This window comes from Oncorhynchus mykiss, chromosome 19, assembly GCF_013265735.2.
Source record: "Oncorhynchus mykiss isolate Arlee chromosome 19, USDA_OmykA_1.1, whole genome shotgun sequence".
NCBI classification, from domain to species: domain Eukaryota; kingdom Metazoa; phylum Chordata; class Actinopteri; order Salmoniformes; family Salmonidae; genus Oncorhynchus; species Oncorhynchus mykiss.
The window spans coordinates 51966254-51993979 of NC_048583.1; the positions used below are offsets into that span (position 1 = coordinate 51966254).

Below are 27726 nucleotides of genomic sequence, written 5' to 3' on the forward strand. Positions count from 1 at the left end.
AGGCCCAGCCTGGCCTCTCCCTCCCCCAGGCTCCCTACACCCTGCCTGGGCGTCCGCTGCCCCAGGCCCAGCCTGGCCTCTCCCTCCCCCAGGCTCCCTACACCCTGCCTGGGCTTCCACTGCCCCAGGCCCAGCCTGGCCTCTCCCTCCCCCAGGCTCCCTACACCCTGCCTGGGCTTCCACTGCCCCAGGCCCAGTTCCTCACCCCCTCCCAGCTGCCCTGGCTGGCCAACCTGGCAGCCTCGTCATGTGGGGAGGGAGTGGTGGTTCTGGGGGAGAAGGTCTCGATGGCTCTAGGGTTGTCTGACACCTTCAGTAGGCTGATGGAGGGACAGCTGGCTCATACCAACTATGTGGTCATCATCTGTACAGCCAAGGGACAGGAGACAGAGTCTTGCATGGTGGTGACAGGTGTGTGTGTAGAGGGATTGGGAGGGGGGGTGTCATTTTTGTTGTGGGTTCCTTTATCTGTAAGTGAACTGTGTGTGTGTGTGTGTGTGTGTGTGTGTGTGTGTGTGTGTGTGTGTGTTGTAGGTCAACACCAGTGTCGTTCCCTGACTGAGGGGATGTTCAGTCCCAGTGATAGTCTGAGAGAGATCAGTCAACAGCTGTCCTCTGGCATAACCCAGGAGCTCACTACCTTCTGCAACTCTCTGGGACCTGGTGAGTGAGTGAGTGAGTGAGTGAGTGAGTGAGTGAGTGAGTGTGAAGGGGGGGTGGAGAGAGAGAGAGAGAGAGAAAGAGACACAGAAACACAGAGAGAGAGACACACAGAGAGAGAGCGACAGAATGAGAGCGAGAGACATACCTGACCACTGTGACTGACCCAAACTTAAGGAAAGCTTTGACTATGTACAGACTCATTGAGCATAGCCTTGCTATTGAGAAAGGCCACCGTAGGCAGACATGGCTCTCAAGAGAAGACAGGCTATGGGCTCACTGCCCACAAAATGAGGTGGAAACTGAGCTGCACTTTGTAACGTTCGTCGTCTTCCTCTGATGAGGAGTAAGAGAGGTCGGACCAATTTGCAACATGGTAAGTGTCCATTTTAATAAGACAAACTGAACACTACAAAAAATACTAAATAACAAAGTGAAACAAATGAAGCGGCCCCGTGTGGCACAAACACTAACACGGACAATAATCACCCACCACTCAACAGGGAAACCAGGCTACCTAAATATGGTTCTCAATCAGGGACAACCAGGCTACCTAAATATGGTTCTCAATCAGGGACAACCAGGCTACCTAAATATGGTTCTCAATCAGGGACAACCAGGCTACCTAAATATGGTTCTCAATCAGGGACAACCAGGCTACCTAAATATGGTTCTCAATCAGGGACAACCAGGCTACCTAAATATGGTTCTCAATCAGGGACAACCAGGCTACCTAAATATGGTTCTCAATCAGGGACAACCAGGCTACCTAAATATGGTTCTCAATCAGGGACAACGATAAACAGCTGCCTCTGAGAACCTTACCAGGCCAAACACAGAAATCCCAAAACATAGAAAAAGGAACATAGACAACCCACCGAACTCATGCCCTGACCATACTAAAACAAAGACATAACAAAAGAACTAAGGTCAGAATGTGACACACTTCCTAACCTTCTGTCAAATATATGACCATTTCCCTTTTGTACCTTAACTATTTGAACATCATTATAACACTGTATATATATATATATAATATGACATTTGTAATGTCGTTATTGTTTTGGAACTTCTGTGAGTGTAATGTTTACTGTTCATTTTTATTGTTTATTTCTCTTTTGTTTATTATCTACCTCACTTGCTTTGGCAATGTTACGTAATATGTGTTTCCCATGCCAATAAAGACCTTTGAATTGAATTGAGATATAATGAGCTAGTGAGAAAGAGAAAGAGAGAGATATGGTGTGTTTGTGTATATTTACACATCTTATACTAATGGTTTGGATTTACTGTATCTGTGTGTGTGTGTGTGTGTGTGTGTGTGTGTGTGTCAGAAGGTGATGTAGATGTGTTGCTGGAGAGTGCTGCTGTGGAGAACAGGAGCCAACTGACCCCCCTGTCCATCAGTCAGGAGTGTACAGGAGACAGCAGGCCTGTAGACAGACAGACAGACAGAGCTACAGGCATCCCCAAAGAGCCAGCCAGAGACACACACACAGACAGAGCAGAGAGCCCCAAGGACTCCTGCTCAGGTGAGACACACACACTGATCAGGAAATGTTTGTAGTCTGACTGAGCTACATACTGTATGTGTGTGTTGAATTGAATTTGTGTCTGTGTGTGTGATTTTGTGTCCGTGCTTGCGCATAGATGCTTTGTGTGTATACATTGTGTCTAATAAGTGTGTTTCCACGTGTGTGTGTGTGTGTGTGTGTGTGTGTGTGTGTGTGTGTGTGTGTGTGTGTAGAGTACCGTGTGGAGTGGCGGGAGGTGCGGCCCATCCAGTTGGTGGTAGCCAGGAAGCTGCTGTCCCATGTGTGCGCCATCGCTGACTCCAGTACTCAGAACCTGGACCTGGGCTCCTTCGACAGGGTCCACTTCCTCATCTGTGTCCCTCCTTCTGAGGTCACCTTCCAACAGACTGTACTGCATCTCTGGAACTCAGGTAAATGTCCCTCATCCTCTCTTACCTCGTCTTTATCCTCCTCTCTTCCCTCCTCCTCTCTTACCTCGTCTTTATCCTCCTCTCTTCCCTCCTCCTCTCTTACCTCATCTTTATCCTCCTCTCTTCCCTCCTCCTCTCTTACCTCGTCTTTATCCTCCTCTCTTACCTCGTCTTTATCCTCCTCTCTTCCCTCCTCCTCTCTTACCTCGTCTTTATCCTCCTCTTTTCCCTCCTCCTCTCTTACCTCGTCTTTATCCTCCTCTCTTCCCTCCTCCTCTCTTACCTCGTCTTTATCCTCCTCTCTTACCTCGTCTTTATCCTCCTCTCTTACCTCGTCTTTATCCTACTCTCTTCCCTCCTCCCCTCTTACCTCGTCTTTATCCTCCTCTCTTACCTCCTCCTCTCTTCCCTCGTCTTTATCCTCCTCTCTTCCCTCCTCCTCTCTTACCTCGTCTTTATCCTCCTCTCTTACCTCGTCTTTATCCTCCTCTCTTCCCTCCTCCTCTCTTACCTCGTCTTTATCCTCCTCTCTTCCCTCCTCCTCTCTTACCTCGTTTTTATCCTCCTCTCTTCCCTCCTCCTCCTCTCTTACCTCATCTTTATCCTCCTCTCTTCCCTCCTCCTCTCTTACCTCGTCTTTATCCTCCTCTCTTACCTCGTCTTTATCCTCCTCTCTTACCTCGTCTTTATCCTCCTCTCTTCCCTCCTCCTCTCTTACCTCGTTTTTATCTTCCTCTCTTACCTCGTCTTTCTCCTCTTCTGTTTCTTTTACTTCTATTCCACAGACTCCTCTTCTTCTTTCTTTTACTTTTCTTTTTTTATATAATTATTTATTACAAAAAACACAAGGAAGGGGTAACATTAGCCTGTCTAGGACATGCGTTCCGCTAACGGACCCCCCCCAACATTCCGCTGAAAAGGCAGCGCGGGAAATTCAAAAATATTTTTTTGAAATATTTAACTTTCACACATTAACAAGTCCAATACAGCAAATGAAAGATAAACATCTTGTTAATCTACCCATCGTGTCCGATTTTTAAAATGTTTTACAGCGAAAACACAACATATATTTATGTTAGATCACCACCAAATCCCAAAAACAACAGCCATTTTTCCCAGCCAAAGATAGTCACAAAAGCAGAATTAGAGATAAAATTAATCACTACCTTTGATAATCTTCATCAGATGGCACTCATAGGACATCATGTTACACAATACATTTATGTTTTGTTCGATAATATGCATATTTATATCCACAAATCTCGGTTTACATTGGCGCCATGTTCAGAACAATATCCAGAATAATTGCAGAGAATAACAGAAATACTCATCATAAACTTTGACGAAAGATACATGTTTTACATATAATTAAAATATACACTTGTTCTTAATGCAACCACTGTGTCAGATTTTTTTAAAACTTTACAAAAAAGCATACCATGCAATAATCTGAGATGGCGCTCAGAAGTAACAATATTTCTCCGCCATGTTGGAACCAACAGAAATACGAAATTACATCATAAATATTCCCTTACCTTTGATGATCCTTCATCAGAATGCAATGCCCAGAATTTTAGTTCCGCAATAAATCGTTGTTTTGTTCGATAATGTCCATTACTAGTGTCCAATTAGCTACTTTTGCTAGCATGTTTAGTTCACATGTCCAAAAGCGGACGCTGGTCCAGGCGAACTCGGACGAAAACTTCAAAAAGTTATATTCCAGGTCGAATAAACTGGCCAAACTAAATAGAGAATCAATCTTCAGGATGTTATTATCATATATTTCCAATAATGTTCCAACCGGAGCATTCGTTTTTGTCTACAAAGTAATGGAACGCATGGTGATATAATAAGTACTGCGCGTAACTAGGAACTGGCATTCTGCCAGACCACTGACTCAAATAGTTGCCATCCAGTCCCACATCCCGCTAAAGACTTCATTCCACGTTCTACTGACTGTTGACATCTAGTGGAAGGTGTAGGAAGTGCGAACAGATCCATATCTTACTGGGATGTGAATAGGCGATGAGTTGAAAATAAACCAGCCCCAGAATTTCCACTTCCTGTTTGGAAGTTTGCCTGCCCTATGAGTTCTGTTATACTCACAGACATAATTCAAAAAGGTTAAGAAACTTCAGAGTGTTTTCTATCCAATAGTAATAATAATATGAATATATTAGCATCTGGGACAGAGTAGGAGGCAGTTCACTATGGGCACGCAATTCATCCAAAATGAAAATGCTGCCCCCTATCCCTAAAAAGGTCAAGTGTTAGAACATGAAGGACAAACACTACAGCATCAAGACACTATCAAACATGTATCAGTCTTTCTGCAACAGAGCCATCCTTATGTGTGAGGGTGCGTGTGCATGATAGTGATATAAAATATATGTCATAGTTTCCTTTTTCATGATCACAATCTTGTGAAACCCGAACCCTCCAATATCCCCCCACAGTTCCCCAATAGCTGTCCCTCAACCATTCGATACCCCTCCCACAGAAAAAAAATACAATTAATTCCATTCCCCACCCCCAAGAACCCCCCAATGCACCAACAACCAAGAGAATGAACTAAAGAGAAACAAGGAAAAGACAGAAGAAAACAGAAAACAACAATGAAAACAAATAATAAATAATAACAATAATACATTTAAAACAAATTACATCAAGGACAACTGAAATCATAACAGCAATGCCAACTGTATATGTTTGTGTGCATGTCTGGCACTATTACATGTGTGTGTGTGTGTTCTTGTATGTGTTTATTTGAATGAGAGTGTGTGTATATGCATGTGTACAAACACAAACAGCATCAGCCTCAGGCAAACCAGCAGTAGTTGTAAAAACACTGCCACTTAGTGTCATTCAAATGTACTTATATTGTGTTTTTTTTCCTTTATCTTTTGACCATCATTCTCTCACACAGCAACTCCACTCCCACTTGTCTCCAATTCCACATACCAACCCTCAGCTTCCCTCAGCCCATCCCAACCCTCAGCTTCCCTCAGCCCATCCCAACCCTCCGCTTCCCCCAACCCTCAGCTTCCCTCAGCCCATCCCAACCCTCAGCTTCCCTCAGCCCATCCCATCCCTCAGCTTCCCTCAGCCCATACCAACCCTCAGCTTCCCTCATCCCATCCCATCCCTCAGCTTCCCTCAGCCCATACCAACCCTCAGCCCATACCAACCCTCAGCTTCCCTCAGCCCATCCAAACCCTCAGCTTCCCTCAGCCCATCCCAACCCTCAGCTTCCCTCAGCCCATCCCAACCCTCAGCTTCCCTCAGCCCATCCCTCAGCCCATCCCAACCCTCAGCTTCCCTCAGCCCATCCCAACCCTCAGCTTCCCTCAGCCCATCCCATCCCTCAGCTTCCCTCAGCCCATACCAACCCTCAGCTTCCCTCAGCCCATACCAACCCTCAGCTTCCCTCAGCCCATCACAACCCTCAGCTTCCCTCAGCCCATCCCAACCCTCAGCTTACCTCAGCCCATCCCATCTATCTCTGCTGGCCACCCACTTCGTATTTCTATGCAACACATATCTTTCAACTATGCTATGATGTTTAACGTACAATTTCAATCTATCTAATCGAATAGAATCTACAGATTGCGTGTTGAAGATAAATACTTTTACTACGAGTATTAGTACACTGCTCAAAAAAATAAAGGGAACACTTAAACAACACAATGTAACTCCAAGTCAATCACACTTCTGTGAAATCAAACTGTCCACTTAGGAAGCAACACTGATTGACAATACATTTCACATGCTGTTGTGCAAATGGAATAGACAACAGGTGGAAATTATAGGCAATTAGCAAGACACCCCCAATAAAGGAGTGGTTCTGCAGGTGGTGACCACAGACCACTTCTCAGTTCCTATGCTTCCTGGCTGATTTTTTGGTCACTTTTGAATGCTGGCGGTGCATTCACTCTAGTGATAGCATGAGACAACTTGTGTGGGTCTACAACCCACACAAGTGGCTCAGGTAGTGCAGCTCATCCAGGATGGCACATCAATGCGAGCTGTGGCAAGAAGGTTTGCTGTGTCTGTCAGCGTAGTGTCCAGAGCATGGAGGCGCTACCAGGAGACAGGCCAGTACATCAGGAGACGTGGAGGAGGCCGTAGGAGGGTAACAACCCAGCAGCAGGACCGCTACCTCCGCCTTTGTGCAAGGAGGAGCAGGAGGAGCACTGCCAGAGCCCTGCAAAATGACCTCCAGCAGGCCACAAATGTGCATGTGTCTGCTCAAACGGTCAGAAACAGACTCCATGAGGGTGGTATGAGGGCCCGACGTCCACAGGTGGGGGTTGTGCTTACAGCCCAACACCATGCAGGACGTTTGGCATTTGCCAGAGAACACCAAGATTGGCAAATTCGCCACTGGCGCCCTGTGCTCTTCACAGATGAAAGCAGGTTCACACTGAGCACATATGACAGACGTGACAGAGTCTGGAGACGCCGTGGAGAACGTTCTGCTGCCTGCAACATCCTCCAGCATGACCGGTTTGGCGGTGGGTCAGTCATGGTGTGGGGTGGCATTTCTTTGGGGGGCCGCACAGCCCTCCATGTGCTCGCCAGAGGTAGCCTGACTGCCATTAGGTACCGAGATGAGATCCTCAGACCCCTTGTGAAACCATATGCTGGTGCGGTTTGCCCTGGGTTCCTCCTAATGCAAGACAATGCTAGACCTCATGTGGCTGGAGTGTGTCAGCAGTTCCTGCAAGATGCTATGGACTGGCCCGCCCGTTCCCCAGACCTGAATCCAATTGAGCACATCTGGGACATCATGTCTCGCTCCATCCACCAACGCCACGTTGCACCACAGACTGTCCAGGAGTTGGCGGATGCTTTAGTCCAGGTCTGGGAGGAGATCCCTCAGGAGACCATCTGCCACCTCATCAGGAGCATGCCCAGGCGTTGTAGGGAGGTCATACAGGCACGTGGAGGCCACACACACTACTGAGCCTCATTTGGACTTGTTTTAAGGACATTACATCAAAGTTGGATCAGGCTGTAGTGTGGTTTTCCACTTTAATTTTGAGTGTGACTCCAAATCCAGACCTCCATGGGTTGATAAATTTGATTTCCATTGATCATTTTTGTGTGATTTTGTTGTCAGCACATTCAACTAAGTAAAGAAAAAGTATTTAATAAGAATATTTCATTCATTCAGATCTAGGATACACCCTGTACCATGGAATCGGTACCATTACAATTCACAATAGAATTTAAGAACAAAATACCCTTTTCAAACATCTTTCCCATAAATACAGGTATTTTATCAACCAGCACATTTGAGTTCAGCCATAATATTTGTTGTAATATATATCTTTTCAGGGGGATGAAATTGAAATTGTAGCCAGCTCTACAATGCTTGTTTGAAAAAGACAGATCCTTTAAAAAAAGTATCATATTCAATTAATCGAAAATGAGACATGGCAACCTGCACAAAGGCCATTTTTAAACAATGGATGAGCTTTTCTTAGTAATCTACTTGAGAACCATTTAGGGTTCAAATAAAACTTTAAGTTTTATTTTTTTAAACTTTCTTCTTCTTATTATTCCTGCTCGTCCTCCCCCTTCTTTCCTCAACCTCCATCCCTCCTGAGGTGACTTCCAGGAAGTTGTCTTCAGTTCTTGTTCTCCTCTAACTGATGTCTGTTGTGTAGCAGGCTGAAGACACAGAGCCCCCTGCTGGTGTGTTTTATAGAAACCTAGCAACTTGAAGACAAAGAGCCCCCAGCTGGTGTGTTTTATAGAAACCTAGCAACCTGAAGACACAGAGCCCCCAGCTGGTGTGTTGTATAGAAACCTAGCAACCTGAAGACACAGAGCCCCCTGCTGGTGTGTTCTATAGAAACCTAGCAACCTGAAGACACAGAGCCCCCTGCTGTTGTGTTCTATAGAAACCTAGCAACCTGAAGACACAGAGCCCCCTGCTGGTGTGTTCTATAGAAACCTAGCAACCTGAAGACACAGAGCCCCCTGCTGTTGTGTTCTATAGAAACCTAGCAACCTGAAGACACAGAGCCCCCTGCTGGTGTGTTTTATAGAAACCTAGCAGCCTGGAGACACAGAGCCCCCAGCTGGTGTGTTTTATAGAAACCTACCAGGCTGAAGACACAGAGCCCCCAACTGGTGTGTTTTATAGAAACCTAGCAGCCTGAAGACACAGAGCCCCCAGCTGGTGTGTTTTATAGAAACCTAGCAGCCTGAAGACACAGAGCCCCCAGCTGGTGTGTTTTATAGAAACCTAGCAGGCTGAAGACACAGAGCCCCCTGCTTTTGTGTTTTATAGAAACCTAGCAGCCTGAAGACACAGAGCCCCCAGCTGGTGTGTTTTATAGAAACCTACCAGGCTGAAGACACAGAGCCCCCAGCTGGTGTGTTCTATAGAAACCTACCAGGCTGAAGACACAGAGCCCCCAGCTGGTGTGTTTTATAGAAACCTAGCAGCCTGAAGACACAGAGCCCCCAGCTGGTGTGTTTTATAGAAACCTAGCAGCCTGAAGACACAGAGCCCCCAGCTGGTGTGTTTTATAGAAACCTAGCAGGCTGAAGACACAGAGCCCCCAGCTGGTGTGTTTTATAGAAACCTAGCAGCCTGAAGACACAGAGCCCCCAGCTGGTGTGTTTTATAGAAACCTAGCAACCTGAAGACACAGAGCCCCCAGCTGGTGTGTTTTATAGAAACCTAGCAGGCTGAAGACACAGAGCCCCCTGCTTTTGTGTTTTATAGAAACCTAGCAGCCTGAAGACACAGAGCCCCCTGCTGGTGTGTTTTATAGAAACCTAGCAGCCTGAAGACACAGAGCCCCCTGCTGGTGTGTTTTATAGAAACCTAGCAGCCTGAAGACACAGAGCCCCCAGCTGGTGTGTTTTATAGAAACCTAGCAGGCTGAAGACACAGAGCCCCCTGCTTTTGTGTTTTATAGAAACCTAGCAGCCTGGAGACACAGAGCCCCCAGCTGGTGTGTTTTATAGAAACCTAGCAGCCTGAAGACACAGAGCCCCCAGCTGGTGTGTTGTATAGAAACCTAGCAGCCTGAAGACACAGAGCCCCCTGCTGGTGTGTTTTATAGAAACCTAGCAGGCTGAAGACACAGAGCCCCCAGCTGGTGTGTTTTATAGAAACCTAGCAGCCTGAAGACACAGAGCCCCCAGCTGGTGTGTTTTATAGAAACCTAGCAGCCTGAAGACACAGAGCCCCCAGCTGGTGTGTTTTATAGAAACCTAGCAGGCTGAAGACACAGAGCCCCCAGCTGGTGTGTTTTATAGAAACCTAGCAGCCTGAAGACACAGAGCCCCCAGCTGGTGTGTTTTATAGAAACCTAGCAACCTGAAGACACAGAGCCCCCAGCTGGTGTGTTGTATAGAAACCTAGCAACCTGAAGACACAGAGCCCCCTGCTGGTGTGTTCTATAGAAACCTAGCAACCTGAAGACACAGAGCCCCCTGCTGTTGTGTTCTATAGAAACCTAGCAACCTGAAGACACAGAGCCCCCTGCTGGTGTGTTCTATAGAAACCTAGCAACCTGAAGACACAGAGCCCCCTGCTGTTGTGTTCTATAGAAACCTAGCAACCTGAAGACACAGAGCCCCCTGCTGGTGTGTTTTATAGAAACCTAGCAGCCTGGAGACACAGAGCCCCCAGCTGGTGTGTTTTATAGAAACCTACCAGGCTGAAGACACAGAGCCCCCAACTGGTGTGTTTTATAGAAACCTAGCAGCCTGAAGACACAGAGCCCCCAGCTGGTGTGTTTTATAGAAACCTAGCAGCCTGAAGACACAGAGCCCCCAGCTGGTGTGTTTTATAGAAACCTAGCAGGCTGAAGACACAGAGCCCCCTGCTTTTGTGTTTTATAGAAACCTAGCAGCCTGAAGACACAGAGCCCCCAGCTGGTGTGTTTTATAGAAACCTACCAGGCTGAAGACACAGAGCCCCCAGCTGGTGTGTTCTATAGAAACCTACCAGGCTGAAGACACAGAGCCCCCAGCTGGTGTGTTTTATAGAAACCTAGCAGCCTGAAGACACAGAGCCCCCAGCTGGTGTGTTTTATAGAAACCTAGCAGCCTGAAGACACAGAGCCCCCAGCTGGTGTGTTTTATAGAAACCTAGCAGGCTGAAGACACAGAGCCCCCAGAAACCTAGCAGCCTGAAGACACAGAGCCCCCAGCTGGTGTGTTTTATAGAAACCTAGCAACCTGAAGACACAGAGCCCCCAGCTGGTGTGTTTTATAGAAACCTAGCAGGCTGAAGACACAGAGCCCCCTGCTTTTGTGTTTTATAGAAACCTAGCAGCCTGAAGACACAGAGCCCCCTGCTGGTGTGTTTTATAGAAACCTAGCAGCCTGAAGACACAGAGCCCCCTGCTGGTGTGTTTTATAGAAACCTAGCAGCCTGAAGACACAGAGCCCCCAGCTGGTGTGTTTTATAGAAACCTAGCAGGCTGAAGACACAGAGCCCCCAGCTGGTGTGTTTTATAGAAACCTAGCAGCCTGAAGACACAGAGCCCCCAGCTGGTGTGTTGTATAGAAACCTAGCAGCCTGAAGACACAGAGCCCCCTGCTGGTGTGTTTTATAGAAACCTAGCAGGCTGAAGACACAGAGCCCCCAGCTGGTGTGTTTTATAGAAACCTAGCAGCCTGAAGACACAGAGCCCCCAGCTGGTGTGTTTTATAGAAACCTAGCAGCCTGAAGACACAGAGCCCCCAGCTGGTGTGTTTTATAGAAACCTACCAGGCTGAAGACACAGAGCCCCCTGCTTTTGTGTTTTATAGAAACCTAGCAGCCTGAAGACACAGAGCCCCCAACTGGTGTGTTTTATAGAAACCTAGCAACCTGAAGACACAGAGCCCCCAGCTGGTGTGTTTTATAGAAACCTAGCGACCTGAAGACACAGAGCCCCCAGCTGGTGTGTTGTATAGAAACCTAGCAGCCTGAAGACACAGAGCCCCCAGCTGGTGTGTTTTATAGAAACCTACCAGGCTGAAGACACAGAGCCCCCTGCTGGTGTGTTTTATAGAAACCTACCAGGCTGAAGACACAGAGCCCCCTGCTGGTGTGTTTTATAGAAACCTAAATTCAGAGATGTGTTGGCTCTTGTTACTCAAACTTTCACCTGAAACACATTGGTGCCATGTGTGTGTCTGTCTGTGTGTAAAGGGAAAGGGGATACATAGTCAGTTGTACAACTGAATGCATTCAACTGAAATGTGTCTTCCGCATTTAACCCAGCCCCTCTGAATCAGAGAGGTGTGTGGGACTGCCTTAATCAACGTCCTCATCATCGGCACACGGGGAGAGGTTGTTGTTGGGGGTACCTGCCTTGCAGAACGGCAGATTTTTACGCCTTGCCAACTCTGGGATTCTAGCAACCTTTTGGTTGTCTGGCCCAATGCTCTTAACCACTAGGCAACCTGTCGTGTGTGTGTGTGTGTGTGTGTGTGTGTGTGTGTGTGTGTGTGTGTGTGTGTGTGTGTGTGTGTGTGTGTGTGTGTGTGTGTGTGTGTGCGTGTGTGTGTCTGTGTGTCTGTGTGTGTGTTTAATCCCTGTCTGTGTGTGTACTCTAGGTGTCCTACAGAATCTGGGGTTGGAGCAAGACTGTCTGTCTCAGAGAGAGGCAGAGCGCTACGTGGTGAAGATGGACCAGGAGGCCAGGGCGCGCATTGATGACCTCATACAGGAAGCAAACAGGAACCCCAACACACTCTTCATTCTGGTTCATGACCACGCTCACTGGGACATCAGCAGGTGTGTGCGTTTTTGTGTGTTTGCGTGAGTACTCGTGTATGTGCATGGGTGTGTGTGTGTGTGTGTCCTTGTGTTTCTGACATGATCATAACATATATATCCCGTGGTTCCCAGTGGAGGGTATGGTGCCAGCGGTGGTGACTCCGGCAGTGGGTTGGTGGACAGCCTGCTCAACTCCTGTCAGATCAGAGACGCCAACAACATCCTGACTCTCTACGTCACCTCGTTCCCCTTTGCCCTGCAGACACAACACACACGCATCAGCCCATACAACGAGATACACTGGCCCTCTGCTTTCAATAATGTAAGACACTCTCTCACATACACGAACAGTCACACACAGAGAGAGTCACACACACACGTACGTACACTGTTTTCTCAAACTCTTGTTTGTGTGTGTGTGTGTGTGTGTGTGTGTGTGTGTGTGTGTGTGTTGTGTGTGTGTGTGTGTGCGTAGGAAGTGGATCTGTACCTTGAGAAGACACAGTACTTTGGTGTGTGTGAGCTGCTGGACTCGACTCGTTCAGGCAGCGGTCTGCCTCTCCTCCGCTACGACAGCTCCTTCGAAAGCACGGCCTCTGTCCTGGAGGAGAGGTAACACACGCATACACACACATACACGCATACATATACATGCATATACGCACAGAAACACACATATACTCACTCACGCAGTCAAAAAAATACACACAATACATAAGATTTCATTTGGGCTATCAATTTCTTTTCATATGAAATGTTTTATTTATTTAACCTTTATTTAACGCGGCAAGTTAGTTAACAACTAATTCTTATTTACAATGACAGCCAATCACGGCTGGTTGTGATAAAGCCTGTACTCAAACCAGGGTCTGTAGTGACACCTCTAGGACTGAGATGCAGTGTCTTAGACCGCTGCGCCACTCGGGAGCCCAGAAATGACACAAGCATGTACAGTAACTAAATTTCTTGATGCCCCTGTCCCAGGTTCCCCAAGCTACACAGTGCAGTGATCCGGACCCAGGTTTTAATACAACACTACTGTGTGGCCATGATGGCCGTGTCGGGTCGGTCTGGCTCAGGGGGGCGGAGCCAACATAAACACACCTCCGTCGAGACGCTGGAGATCGTCCAGAGCCTGCTTAGCGCCGCCCAGCGATGCCCCTCCCACCATGGTCACATGGTGCTGCTACGGCTCCCCTCATTGGCTCTGGCAGGGTGGGCCCACCAACGGCTGGTGCGGATCAGACAGAGACTGGGGCTGGGGGAGCTCTTTGAGATCATCCTGGGAAACCCCAGCCAAACCCTCAGCATAGGACAGAGCTTCACTGAGCGCATCAAGGTAAGGTTAAACAACAGGAGAACTGAAGGCCAGCATTCTGGAGTCGCCTCTTCACTGTTGACGTTGAGACTGGTGTTTTGTGGGTATTATTTAAAGAAGCTGCCAGTTGAGGACTTGTGAGGCGTCTGTTTCTCAAACTAGACACTCTAATGTACTTGTCCTCTTGCTCAGTTGTGCACCGGGTTCTCCCACTCTTCTTTCTATTCAGGTTAGAGACAGTTTGCGCTGTTCTGTGAAGGGAGTAGTACACAGCGTTGTACGAGATCTTTCGTTTCTTGGCAATTTCTCACATGGAATAGACTTCATTTCTCAGAACAAAAATAGACTGACGAGTTTCAGAAGAAAGTTATTTGTTTCTGGCCATTTTGAGCCTTTAATCGAACCCACAAATGCTGATGCTCCAGATACTCAACTAGTCTAAAGAAGGCCAGTTTTATTGCTTCTTTAATCAGGACAACAGTTTTCAGCTGTGCTAACATAATTGCAAAAGGGTTTCTAATGATCATTTAGACTTTTAAAATGATAAACTTGGATTAGCTAACACAACGTGCCATTGGAACACAGGAGTGTGTCACGTCCTGACCTTAGTTCCTTTTTTATGTCTCTATTTTAGTTTGGTCAGGGCGTGAGTTGGAGTGGGCATTCTATGTTTTTGTTCTATGTTTTGTATTTCTGCTTTTGGCCTGGTATGGTTCCCAATCAGAGGCAGCTGTCAATCGTTGTCTCTGATTGAGAACCATACTTAGGTAGCCTGTATTCCCACTTTGATTTGTGGGTAGTTGTTTTCTGTCTCTGTACCAGACAGGACTGTTTTGTTTGTTCCGTTTTGTTATTTTTGTTCTAGTGTTCAGTGTAATTAAAAGATCATGAACACGTACCACGCTGCACCTTGGTCCTCTCCTTCTTCCACCTACGACAGCCGTTGCAGAGTGATGGTTGCTGATAATGGGCCTCTGTATGCCTATGTAGATATTCCATACAAATTAGCTGTTTCCAGCTACAATAGTCATTTACAACATTAACAATGTCTACACTGTATTTCTGATCAATTTGATGTTATTTTAATGGCCAAAAAAACAACAAAATCTTTCAAAAACAAGAACATTTCTAAGTGACCCCAAACCTTTGAACGGCAGTGTATGTTTAAAGCGTCTCTGAGTAGGAGTGCTGATTTAGGATCAGTTTGGCCTTTTAGATCACATGAACAGGGATAAGGATCTAGCTTAGGGTTGTTACCCCACGTGACAGTTAGCTACAGTAGGTTAGTGGACAGCATTGTAAAACAATCTCAAAGTAGGGCAGGCGACATATACTGTAACCTTTTACAATTTATTACTGTCCTAGTACTTGGTAAACGCCTGTGTGTGTGTGTGTGTGTGTGTGTGTGCGTGTGTGTGTGTGTGTGTGTGTGTGTGTGTGTGTGTCCAGACATGGCTGAAGATCCAGGAGACAGACTGGGTTCCTCGTACCTACCTGGAGCTAGAGGCCCTGCCCTGCATCCTCATCCTCTCTGGGGCAGACCCCCTGGGAGAGTCCCTACCCAGGTACACACGCACGCAAGCACTCACACACACACACACATACGCAAACATTGGATTGGTTGATTGATGTATTTTCTCTCCTTTGACCAGATCACTGAAGTACTGTGATCTGCGTGTGATAAGCTCCTCCTACCTGCAGCGCACGGCATTGGAGCAGGAGCTAGGATTGGCGGCCTACCTGGTGAGGGTGGAGTCCCAGGGGTCACAGCCCCACGGCCACGCCCCCGGCCTGGGCAGTGACCTATCAGAGAGCGACTCAGACAAACTCAATAGCACCGACAATGAGGAGGAGGGGGGAGAGAACAGTGAGAGATGTTCAGTTAAATTAAATACAACTAAATTCTAGCAATTAAATGAGACAATGTCAGGTGTTTCTACCACTTAACCACACATTTGACTGTTTATAATATCAACAGTATAACTCACCTGTGTTCTTCTCTATATCAACAGTATAACTCACCTCTGTGTTCTTCTCTATATCAACAGTATAACTCACCTCTGTGTTCTTCTCTATATCAACAGTATAACTCACCTGTATTCTTCTCTATGTCAACAGTATAACTCACCTATGTTCTTCTCTATATCAACAGTATAACTCACCTGTGTTCTTCTCTATATCAACAGTATAACTCACCTGTGTTCTTCTCTATATCAACAGTATAACTCACCTCTGTGTTCTTCTCTATATCAACAGTATAACTCACGTGTGTTCTTCTCTATATCAACAGTATAACTCACCTGTGTTCTTCTCTATATCAACAGTATAACTCACCTCTGTGTTCTTCTCTATATCAACAGTATAACTCACCTGTGTTCTTCTCTATATCAACAGTATAACTCACCTCTGTGTTCTTCTCTATATCAACAGTATAACTCACCTCTGTGTTCTTCTCTATATCAACAGTATAACTCACCTCTGTGTTCTCCTCTAACCCTCTTCCTCTTCTCTTCCTTCTAGCTCTGAAATCGGTTCTCCAGCCCACCCGAACCTTCCCCGACAGCATTGCTGCGGACCCCCTCCATCCCCACACCACCCCCCAAGACCCTCACCGCCCCCCCAACACCCAGCGCCGGCTCTCCAAGTCCACTTCCTTGGTTTCCTCCTCCCCCCTACCCCCCTCTCTCCTTCAGGGTTGCTCCTGGGCACGGGGGGTGAGCCGCCCCCCTTCCCTGCTGCTGCCCCGGGGACTCTATGACATCATCAAGGCACGCGACGGGAGCGGGCTGCCTCGCTGCACCTCCTTCCTACCACACCGGTCTGTGACCTGGGCCAGCTCCTTCAGGTAGGAAAAGTCACACACAAACACAAACACACACAGACAGACAGTTGAGTAAGATGATGCTGTATATCAACGTTTCTAATGAAGCTTTCCCTTCCTCTGTGTCAGACCTCTGCTAAGTAAGATGATGACGTGTACAGAACAGTCTCTGTATTACCGCCAGTGGACCATCCCACAGCCTCACCACATGGACAGCAGCAACCGCCCTGCAAAGGGGCGCACAGACAACTTCCATCCCCGCAGACTGCTACTCAGTGGACCCCCACAGGTATACACAGATATACACACATGCAGACTGCTGCTCAGCAGACCCACACAGGTATACACAGATATACACACATGCAGACTGCTGCTCAGTGGACCCCCACAGGTATACACAGACATACACACATGCAGACTGCTGCTCAGCGGACCCCCACAGGTATACACAGACATACACACATGCAGACTGCTGCTCAGTGGACACCCACAGGTATACACAGATATACACACATGCAGACTGCTGCTCAGCAGACCCACACAGGTATACACAGACATACACACATGCAGACTCCTGCTCAGCGGACCCCCACAGGTATACACAGACATACACACATGCAGACTCCTGCTCAGCGGACTCCCACAGGTATACACAGATATACACACATGCAGACTGCTGCTCAGCGGACCCCCACAGGTATACACAGACATACACACATGCAGACTGCTGCTCAGCAGACCCCCACAGGTATACACAGACATACACACATGCAGACTGCTGCTCAGTGGATCCCCACAAGGAATACACAGACATACACACATGCAGACTGCTGCTCAGTGGACACCCACAGGTATACACAGACATACACACATGCAGACTGCTGCTCAGTGGACACCCACAGGTATACACAGACATACACACATGCAGACTGCTGCTCAGTGGACCCCCACAGGTATACACAGACATACACACATGCAGACTGCTGCTCAGTGGAAACACACACACATACATAGCCTTGCACACACACACCAAAACAAACACACGCCATACTGACTCCTGTAAACTGTTCAGGTGGGGAAGACAGGGGCGTACCTCCAGTTTCTGGGCATCCTGTCTCGTATGCTGATCCGACTGATGGAGGTGGACATCTATGATGAGGAAGATATCAACTTCAGTGAGTTACCATGACAACACTCCCATAACCACTGTGGCTGTGGGTCTCTGAATTGTGTTTTACACCTCTGTGCTATTGTATATTAGAGCAGTGAAGGGTGCAGAGTCTTAATAGCCCAGCGGCTAACTGAGAGCACCTTCCATTCAACTGAATGTGATGACAGATAGATACATCATCTGGGCCGTGCTGACACTTCAACGGTCCAAGATTCTAGAAAACAGCTGTGCAGACGCAGAAGCGGTTTGGACTCTGATAACCCTACATGAGGTTGTTTTAAGGCACTATTAGCTGTTATGAATGTATCATGAATATATACATATCTGTGTTGTATAGGTGGTCAGCTGGAGCGTGTCCAGTGCCAGCCAACCTGTGCCTCCTGGCCAGTCACAGACACACTGAGGGGCATTCCGTTTGACTACAGAGTCCACAACCCCAGATATGAAGACATCAGCACTGTCTACTGCCCTGGCTACTACCCCAACACTGATGGTTGGACATTAAGCGGGACATCTCTCTAGGACCATAACATTATCATAGGCAGTCTTACTAGATCATTGTCTTGGACCTCCTGGTCTCTTGTTCTACTATTGTAGAAAAAACAAACTAGATAACCAATGATTGGCTAAACTCTGTAGCTGTGTACAGTATGTGGTTCTGGTTCTCAGATGCTCTATGGTTATTCCATGATTGTTGACTGGTGTTCTCCTGGTCGACTAACCCCCAGCCCCTGCTCTTCCCCCAGGAATCCCCAGACGTCAGGAGGACGTGTATCTGCGGAGGCGTACGGCCAGAATCAAACTGTCTAAATACGCAGCCTACAACACCTACCACCACTGTGAGCAGTGTCACCAGTACACTGGCTTCAACCCCGCATACCAGGTGAGCAGAGAACACACACACACACACAGCCTCAAACACACACACACACACACGGTCTCAAACACACACATGGTCTGAAATACACACACACACACACGGTCTCAAACACACACACACACAGTCTCAAACACACACACACACACAGTCTCAAACACACACACACACGGTCTCAAACACACACATGGTCTCAAACACACACACACACGGTCTCAAACACACACATGGTCTCAAACACACACACACACAGTCTCAAACACACACACAAACATACACACACACACACACAGTCTCAAACACACACACAAACACACACACACACACAGTCTCAAACACACACACACACACACACACACAGTCTCAAACACACACACAAACACACACACACACACACAATCTCAAACACACACACACACACTGTTTAGTATTAGCTGTACTAATCAGTGCATAGTTGGTCTTTAAAATGTTGTTATGTTGTATCTCTCTGGGACATGATCATGTATTCTATATCTGTAGATACATGATCATGTATTATAAATATATTATCATTTATAAATAGAAACATACAATGCCTTCCAAAGTGTTCAGACCCCTTTTGACTTTTTACACATTTTGTCAATTGATTTCTAAAATGTCCACATTTCAACTAAATTGATTCAATAAATAACATCCTCATCAATCTACAAACAGACCCCATAATGACAAGGCTAAACAGGTCTAAATATTTTTTGCAAATGTATTACAATTTAAAAACAGAAACACCTTATTTCCATAAGTATTCAGACCCTTTGCTATGAGACTATACATTGATCTCAGGTGCATCCTGTTTCCATTGATCATCCTTGAGATGGTTCTGGGTTTTTTTCTTTTATACATTTGCAAAAATGTCTAAACCTGTTTTTGCCTTGTCATTATGGGTTATTTTGTGTAGATTCATGAGGGGGAAACTTTTTTTAAATCAATTTTAGAAAATGTGGGAAAAGTCAAGGGGTCTGAATACTTTCTGATTGCACTGTAGATGTGTAGATGTATATCTATTCTATATGTGTAGATGTATGATAATGTATTCTACATGTGTAGATGTATGATAATGTATTCTATATGTGTAGATGTATATCTATCTATTCTATATGTGTAGATGTATGATAATGTATTCTATGGGTGTATATGTATGATAATGTATTCTATATGTGTAGATGTATGATAATGTATCCTATATGTGTAGATGTATGATAATGTATTCTATATGTGTAGATGTATGATAATGTATTCTATGTGTGTATATGTATGATAATGTATTCTATGTGTAGATGTATGATAATGTATTCTATATGTGTAGATGTATATCTATTCTATATGTGTAGATGTATGATTATGTATTGTATATGTGTAGATGTATAGTAATGCATTCTATATGTGTAGATGTATGATCATATATTCTATATGTGTAGATGTATGATACTGTATTCTATATTTGTAGATGTATATCTATTCTATATGTGTAGATGTATGACATATGTGTGTATATGTATGATAATGTATTCTATATGTGTAGGTGTATGATAATGTATTCTATATGTGCATACAGTTGAAGTCGGAAGTTTACAGACACTTAGGTTGGAGTCATTAAAACTCGTTTTTCAACCACTCCACACATTTCTTGTTAACAAACTATAGTTTTGGCAAGTTGGTTAGGACATCTTCTTTGTGCATAACACAAGTACTTTTTCCAACAATTGTTTATAGACAGAATATTTCACTGTATCACAATTCCAGTGGGTCAGAAGTTTACATACACTAAGTTGACTGTGCCTTTAAACAGCTTGGAAAATTCCAGACAATGATGTCATGGCTTTAGAAGCTTCTGACAGGCTAATTGACATCATTTGAGTCATTGGAGGTGTACCTGTGGATGTATTTCAAGGCCTACCTTCAAACTCAGTGCCTCTTTGCTTGACATCATGGAAAAATCTAAAGAAATCAGCCAAGACCTCAGAAAAGAATTTGTAGACCTCCACAAGTCTGGTTCATCCTTGGGAGCAATTTCCAAATGCCTGAAGGCACCACGTTCATCTGTACAAACAATAGTACGCAAGTATAAACACCATGGGACCACACAGCCATCATACCGCTCAGGAAGGAGATGCGTTCTGTCACCTAGAGATGAATGTACTTTGGTGCGAAAAGTGCAAATCAATCCCAGAACAACAGGAAAGGACCTTGTGAAGATGCTGGAGGAAACAAGTACAAAAGTATCTATATCCACAGTAAAACGAGTCCTATATCGACATAACCTGAAAGGCCGCTTAGCAAGGAAGAAGCCACTGCTCCAAAACCGCCATAAAAAAAGTCAGACTACAGTTTGCAACTGCACATGGGGACAAAGATCATACTTTTTGGAGAAATGTCCTCTGGTCTGATGAAACAGCTTGGTCACAAATGGGTCTTCCAAATGGACAATGACCCAAAACATACTTCCAAAGTTGTGGCAAAATGGCTTAAGGACAACAAAGTCAAGTTAACGCCCTGACCTCAATCCCATAGAAAATTTGTGGGCAGAACTGAAAAAGCGTGTGCAAGCCCACAAACCTGACTCAGTTACACCAGCTCTGTCAGGGGGAATGGGCCAAAATTCACCCAATTTATTGTGGGAAACATTTGACCCAAATTAAACAATTTAAAGGCAATGCTACCAAATACTATTTGAGTGTATGTAAACTTCTGACCCACTGAGAATGTGATGAAATAAATAAAAGCTGAAAAAAATCATTCTCTCTACTATTATTCTGACATTTCACATTCTTAAAATAAAGTGATGATCCTAACTGACCTAAGACAGGGATTTTTACTAGGATTAAATGTCAGGAATTGTGAAAAACCGAGTTTAAATGTATTTGGCTAAGGTGTATGTAAACTTCCGATTTCAACTGTATGTATGATAATGTATTCTATATGTGTATTTTATATGTGAAGATGTAGAAAATATTTATTATATATGTTTATTCTATATGTGTAGACATATGATAGCTTATTCTATATGTGTGGATGTATGATAATATATTATATCTGTGCATATGTATAATAATGTATTCTATATGTGTAGATGTATGATAATGTATTCTATATGTGTATTCTATATGTGTATATTTATAATAATGTATTCTATATGTGTAGATGTATGATAATGTATTCTATATGTGTATTCTATATGTGTATATGTATGATAATGTATTCTATATGTGTATTCTATATGTGTAGATGTATGATAATGTATTATATATGTGTATATGTATGATAATGTGTTATATATGTTTATTCTAAATGTGTAGATGTAAGGTAATGTATTCTCCATGTGTACATGTAAGGTAATGTATTCTATATGTGTAAGGACAGATGCTTGGAGAAGAGAAGCAAGTACAGGGAGTGAACATTTAATTAAGAAACGTATGTAGGATAATGTATTCTATATGTGTAGATGTATGATAATGTATTCTATATGTGTACATGTTCAATCATGAATTTATGTGTGGATGTATGATCATGCATTCTATATGTGTATATATAATAATGTATTATACATGTTCATTCTATATGTGTAGATGTATGATAATGTATTCTATTTGTGTATTGTATATGTGTAGGTGTATAATAATGTATTGTATATGTGTAGATGTATAGTAATGTATTGTATATGTGTAGATGTATGATAATGTATTTTATTTGTGTAGATGTATAATAATCTATTCTCTATGTGTAGATGTATAATAATGTGTTCTATGTGTAGATGTATAGTAATGTATTCTATATGTGTAGCTGTATGATAATGTATTTTATTTGTGTAGATGTATAATAATGTATTCTCTATGTGTAGATGTATAATAATGTATTCTATATGTGTAGATGTATAATAATGTATTCTATATGTGTATATGTATGATCATGTATTCTATTTGTGTAGATGTATAATAATGTATTCTATATGTGTAGATGTATAATAATGTATTCTATATGTGTATATGTATGATAATGTATTCTATGTGTAAATGTATGATAATGTGTTATATATGGTTATTCTACATGTGTAGATGTATAATAATGTATTATATGTGTAAATGTATGATAATGTATTTGATTTGTGTAGATGTATGATAATGTATTCTATATGTGTAAATGTATGATAATGTATTTGATTTGTGTAGATGTATAATAATGTATTCTATATGTGTAAATGTATGATAATGTATTTGATTTGTGTAGATGTATGATAATGTATTTTCTTTGTGTATTATATATGTGTAGATGTATGGTAATGTGTTTTCTTTGTGTATTATATATGTGTAGATGTATGAGTTGACCCTGCATGCCTTCACCTTCTCCCACCTGCTGCTGGGGGAGGATATCCAGCTCTACTTCATCATTCCCAAGTCTAAACACCACTACTTCAGCTTTAGCCAACCAGGAGGCCAACTAGAGAGCATGAGACTGCCCCTCACCTCCGATTGGGTAATCTAACTAAGCCCCTCACCCTTAATACTAACCGTAATACCCATTCTCTACCGTTCTTCCTGAGGTGTGCACTCATCCACTCCCCTTTATGGATGTGAAATAAATGGATTGGTTTAAGAAATAGGGTGCTAACTCATTACATTTAAATATGATAGGGGGATTGAGCAGGTACACATGTCAAGGAGAAGAGTAGAGAATTGAACCATAGCAGGACACTACTAACCCCTTCCTCAAACCCACAATCAGTGAAGTGAAGATGCACTGCATAATCTCACCACCAGGGAGCTCCCAAGAGCCTATTTTTCCTCTCTTACTCTTTATTTATTTATTTATTTCCTATAGTACTTCCATATCTGAAACCTCCACTAACATATACAGTCAACATAATACATAGTATAGAAACCCTGAAAAGATCAAATCTTTGCGGAACCCACTCAAACTTGTGTATGTTTCTCGTTCCCCTATCAGAACCCAGACTGTATCAAGAGTCCCATCTTCACCCCAACAACAGGTCGTCATGAGCATGGCCTGTTCAACCTGTACCACGCCATGGATGGGGCGGCCCACCTCCACATCCTGGTCATCAAGGAGTATGAGATGGCTGTCTATAAGAAGTACTGGCCCAACCACATTATGCTGGTGCTGCCCACCATCTTCAATGGAGCCGGGCTCGGTGCGCTATAACCACCTCCAGCTCCACTCTCTTTCTCACTAACTCACTCATTCTCTTACTCTCTCTCACTCCCCCTCCCTTCATCTATCTCTCACCCTCTCCCCCACACAAACAAACGAACTAACATACATTATGAGATACAGAGACAATGTCTCCCTCTCTGACCTCTGTCCCCTCCCCCAGGTGCGGCCCACTTCCTGATCAAGGAGCTGTCCTATAACAACCTGGAGCTGGAACGCAGCCGCAGGGTGGAGGGAGGAGGGCCGCCAGCCGACGTCTGGCCCTTCATCATCCTCTCTGACGACTCCTGCGTCATGTGGAACGCTGTGGACCTGGACTCACACAGGTATACAGTCACACTCACACACACACACACATACACACGACAAGGAATGATTCTCAGCTACACACACAACAACACAATTCATTGTTGTCCTTGCATAGCTCTGTAATCCTCTCTCTCTTTCTCTCTTCCAGTTCCTCAGGTCCTGTAGAGAGGAACGTGTCTCTGAAGCAGGTTCTGCAGCACATGGAGGCGTGTCCTGACCTCACACAGTTCGGCCTCTGTGGGATCAGGAAGTGGAGCAGTCACTCCCCAGGTCAGGGTCAGGGGTCAGGGGGAGGAGCTCGTCACAGGGAGCCTTTCTCCAGAGGACACCTCCACGACTTCCTGCTTCTAAACGTGGACCTGACCCAGGGCATCCAGTTCAACCAGAACAGGTGAGACAGTAGACTAGAATTGAATAATATGCTAGAATAGTCCTGTACAACCAAAATGGATTAGAGAGGACAGACAGTTGACTTTAGATAAGTCATTTGTTTTGGAAGAAGTGTGGTGGCAGGTTGAAATGGTTTCTATGTGAACCATCCCTCACTCTTTCTCTCTGCCTCTTCTCTTTCCCTTCGCTCCTCTTCTCCCTCTCTCCTCTCTTCCTCTCTTCCCCCTCTCCTCCTCTTCCTCCTCAGGTTTACGTGTGATGATGTTGACTTCACCCTGCGAGTCCACAGTGCTGGTCTGCTCATCTGTCGTTTCAACAACTTTAGTGTGATGAAGAAACAGATCTCTATTGGAGGATACCACACCTTCATCATCAAGAACAAGGTACAGTCTTACACACACACACACACACAACCACACACACAACCACACACACAAACATACACTCACAACATCATCTTCAAATCAAATGTGGTGTTCCGCAGGGATCGATTCATATCCCTCTTTAATGTGATGTCTCAGTTGTAATGTTGTTGTAACGTTCATGCTAGGACCATTGTAATGTTGATATAATGTGTGGTTTCAGATGACTGATGTCCCCACCTCGGTCCAGCCGTCTCAGTATATCTGTGCCCCGGACAGCAAGCATCCATTCCTGGCCACGCCTGCACAGCTACTGCTAGAGAAATACCTGCAACACTCTAGCCTGTTCCCCCTTAGCACATGCAACTACACACACCCCATACTGTCTGTAGACTGCTACCTCAACCTGGGGCCTGAGGTACACACACACACACACACACACACACACACACACACACACAAATAAATATGTGATTGTTCCGATGTCAGATCAGTCATTGGGGCATCTCTTTCCCTCCCTTTCTCCTTCCTTCCGTCCCTCCATCCTTTCCTCCCCCCCCCCCCCCCCCTCTCTCTCCAGGTGACGGTGTGTTTTGTGAGTTCCAGACCTCGCTCCATCAACATCAGTACTACAGGGCTGCTGTTCAGCGGCCTGTTGCTCTGCTTCTGGGATTCCTTCGTCACGCCAGGATTCCTAAAGAACTTTCACTTCCTCAAAGGTAAACGTACACAGACCCATGCAGGCAGACTCACACACAGAGAAGTCATCAGTTCTTCAACGGTATTCTCTCTTCCCTCCTCCAGGGGCGGTTCTGTGTGTGATATGTGCTGACCGCAGCTCTCTGAGACAGACAGTGGTGAGGCTGGAGCTCGAGGACGAGTGGAGGTTCCGGCTGAGTGACGAGTTCCAGACAGCCAACGCTAAAGAGGACCGGCCCCTCTTCTTCCTCACAGGGAAACACATATGAACCCCCCTAACTCCTAAACCCATGAATATCAACCCTCAACCCTGCTGTAGGTTCAAAACAGAAAGCCAAAAACTGTCTGTACTCTTCTAGTGGATCAAGCCAATAACCCATGGAGAGAGTAGCTGCTAGTGAATATAGCTATGAGTCTGCGACTTGTATGGCTCTGTTTACTGTAGCATTGCTGTGGTATTTACTACAATACTCCATTCTTATTGTAGATAATGAAGTATCGTTTTTTTAAATATGTTTTTTGTGATATACAATGATTCAATATTTTGCATATATTTTGACAGTTTTGTGTCATGTAAAAAGTACTTATCTATGTAAAAGAATGTTTTCTTTAGTGATTTCACACCAGTGTTCTTCAAGAGATGAGAACTCTTATGTGTGTGTGGCTCTCATTTCTGACGCTCCGTGTTTGTGGTCTCCTGATTATCAATATGTTGAGAAACTTGAATTGATGTTGTCATGTTCTATAGACACAATGTCCTGTGTACTGTTATGTTTTACAATGTATAAATGTACATGTTCTGAAAACAGTCTCAATCTATTTTACAGTATCTGCTGTTGGTTATGCTGTACATCCGTCCAAGTTGGTGCTCTTCTGAATGATGTTTTTACCATCAGGTCTGAGAGAACCACTCGGAGTGCAGGCTTTCATTCCAGCCCAGCACTAACACACCTGTTTCAAATAATCAACTAATCACAGGCTGTATGTAGTCTGGACCAGGAATAGTTGATGCAGGGCTGGAACAAAAGCCTATGCACCCATTTGCTGTCCAGGTGCTGGAGTCATAAAACCCTGCTCTAAACATTGACTCACTGCACTTCACACATCTCTCACAGCAACTCTCATTTCCCACCACTAGTGGGTGGTGTCTCCCTGTTTATTCCCCCCATTTGTATTATTTTTGCTACACATAGGAGACTCGACACTATCTGTGGCCAGCAGAGGGCAGCACACACTATACATTTAAACTGACGGTCAATGGAAGCTGCTGCCACTGGGCTCAAGTTGAGGACAGATGAGAACAATAAATCAAGTCCAATTGAAATGTGCCTTACTGACACCTAACAGTGTTACCTTACGCCTAAGTTTTCCTCTTAGCGAACCACTAAGATAATCAGTCATTATGTAAGAGTCTTGTGGCCTACTGTAGTTATACAGTATTATACAACGGGTGGGTCTAATCCTGAATGCTGATAGGTTAAAACCGCATTCCAGCCAGTGTCTATTCCACAAATTGCCACTGGCTAAATCTATGACTTTAAAATGCCTTTTTACTCTGTTCCATCTGACTGCGCAATCCATTGTCTCATCAACCCAGCAAAGAAATGTATAAACTTTATTTCCAGTACAAAAAGCATCTAGACATTATCTCACATTTCTTTTAGACTAACATTTAGTTTTCAACAGCAGAGATTTGTATAAACCTTCCTGTCTGTCTCTCCGACATTTGCAACATTGTTTCAATATTGAAATTCGATCTCCAGCTGTCCCATAGTGAAGAACGTTGGGAGTCGGGAGGAGACACAGGCGGGCAGTGTTTCTCAGCCAATCAAAATCATGAATCAGTTGGCATCATTTTTATGAATATATATATATATATATATATATATATATATATATATACAAAAATATATACATTGATAAAAAGTGAAACGAAACACAGCTAATTTCCAGTCTTTCCAACTTCAGTTTGAAGTGATTTTGTTACTGTAGTTGTCTTGTTGGCTAGCTCCCATGAGCAACAGTGTTACCTTACACCTAAGTTTTTCCTCTTAGCGAATCACTAAGAGAATCTGTCATTATGTAAGAGTCTTGTGTCCTACTGTAGCTATACAGTAGTGTACCCCTGCAGTAGATAGTGGTGAGACATGGTGCAGGTCTGTACTAGCTAGGGCAGGAGGGGGAGGAGGGGGAGGGGGTTCCAAGGGGGCAGATAAGGACATCTATGGCCATT

General features: G+C 44.6%; 1 protein-coding gene across 1 annotated transcript in view; it reads left to right on the top strand.

Moving 5' to 3' along the window:
* Nucleotides 1-26294, top strand: part of LOC110498383 (protein GREB1-like) — a 50156-nt gene extending 23862 nt beyond the window's left edge. Inside the window, exons 10-33 of the mRNA XM_036953829.1 lie at nt 1-411; nt 535-663; nt 1995-2192; nt 2408-2605; nt 12182-12362; nt 12477-12666; nt 12820-12956; nt 13329-13683; nt 15112-15227; nt 15315-15569; nt 15711-15745; nt 16183-16507; nt 16613-16772; nt 17556-17658; nt 17992-18147; nt 18401-18537; nt 22876-23037; nt 23509-23713; nt 23897-24059; nt 24191-24433; nt 24680-24815; nt 25018-25212; nt 25375-25513; nt 25599-26294. The exon at nt 1-411 is cut by the window's left edge and continues 615 nt beyond it. Coding sequence (XP_036809724.1) covers nt 1-411; nt 535-663; nt 1995-2192; nt 2408-2605; nt 12182-12362; nt 12477-12666; nt 12820-12956; nt 13329-13683; nt 15112-15227; nt 15315-15569; nt 15711-15745; nt 16183-16507; nt 16613-16772; nt 17556-17658; nt 17992-18147; nt 18401-18537; nt 22876-23037; nt 23509-23713; nt 23897-24059; nt 24191-24433; nt 24680-24815; nt 25018-25212; nt 25375-25513; nt 25599-25762 — 4493 coding nt within the window. The 3' untranslated portion in view covers nt 25763-26294. The remainder of the gene's footprint in view (nt 412-534; nt 664-1994; nt 2193-2407; nt 2606-12181; nt 12363-12476; nt 12667-12819; nt 12957-13328; nt 13684-15111; nt 15228-15314; nt 15570-15710; nt 15746-16182; nt 16508-16612; nt 16773-17555; nt 17659-17991; nt 18148-18400; nt 18538-22875; nt 23038-23508; nt 23714-23896; nt 24060-24190; nt 24434-24679; nt 24816-25017; nt 25213-25374; nt 25514-25598) is intronic.
* The last annotated feature ends 1432 nt before the right edge of the window (nt 26295-27726 follow it).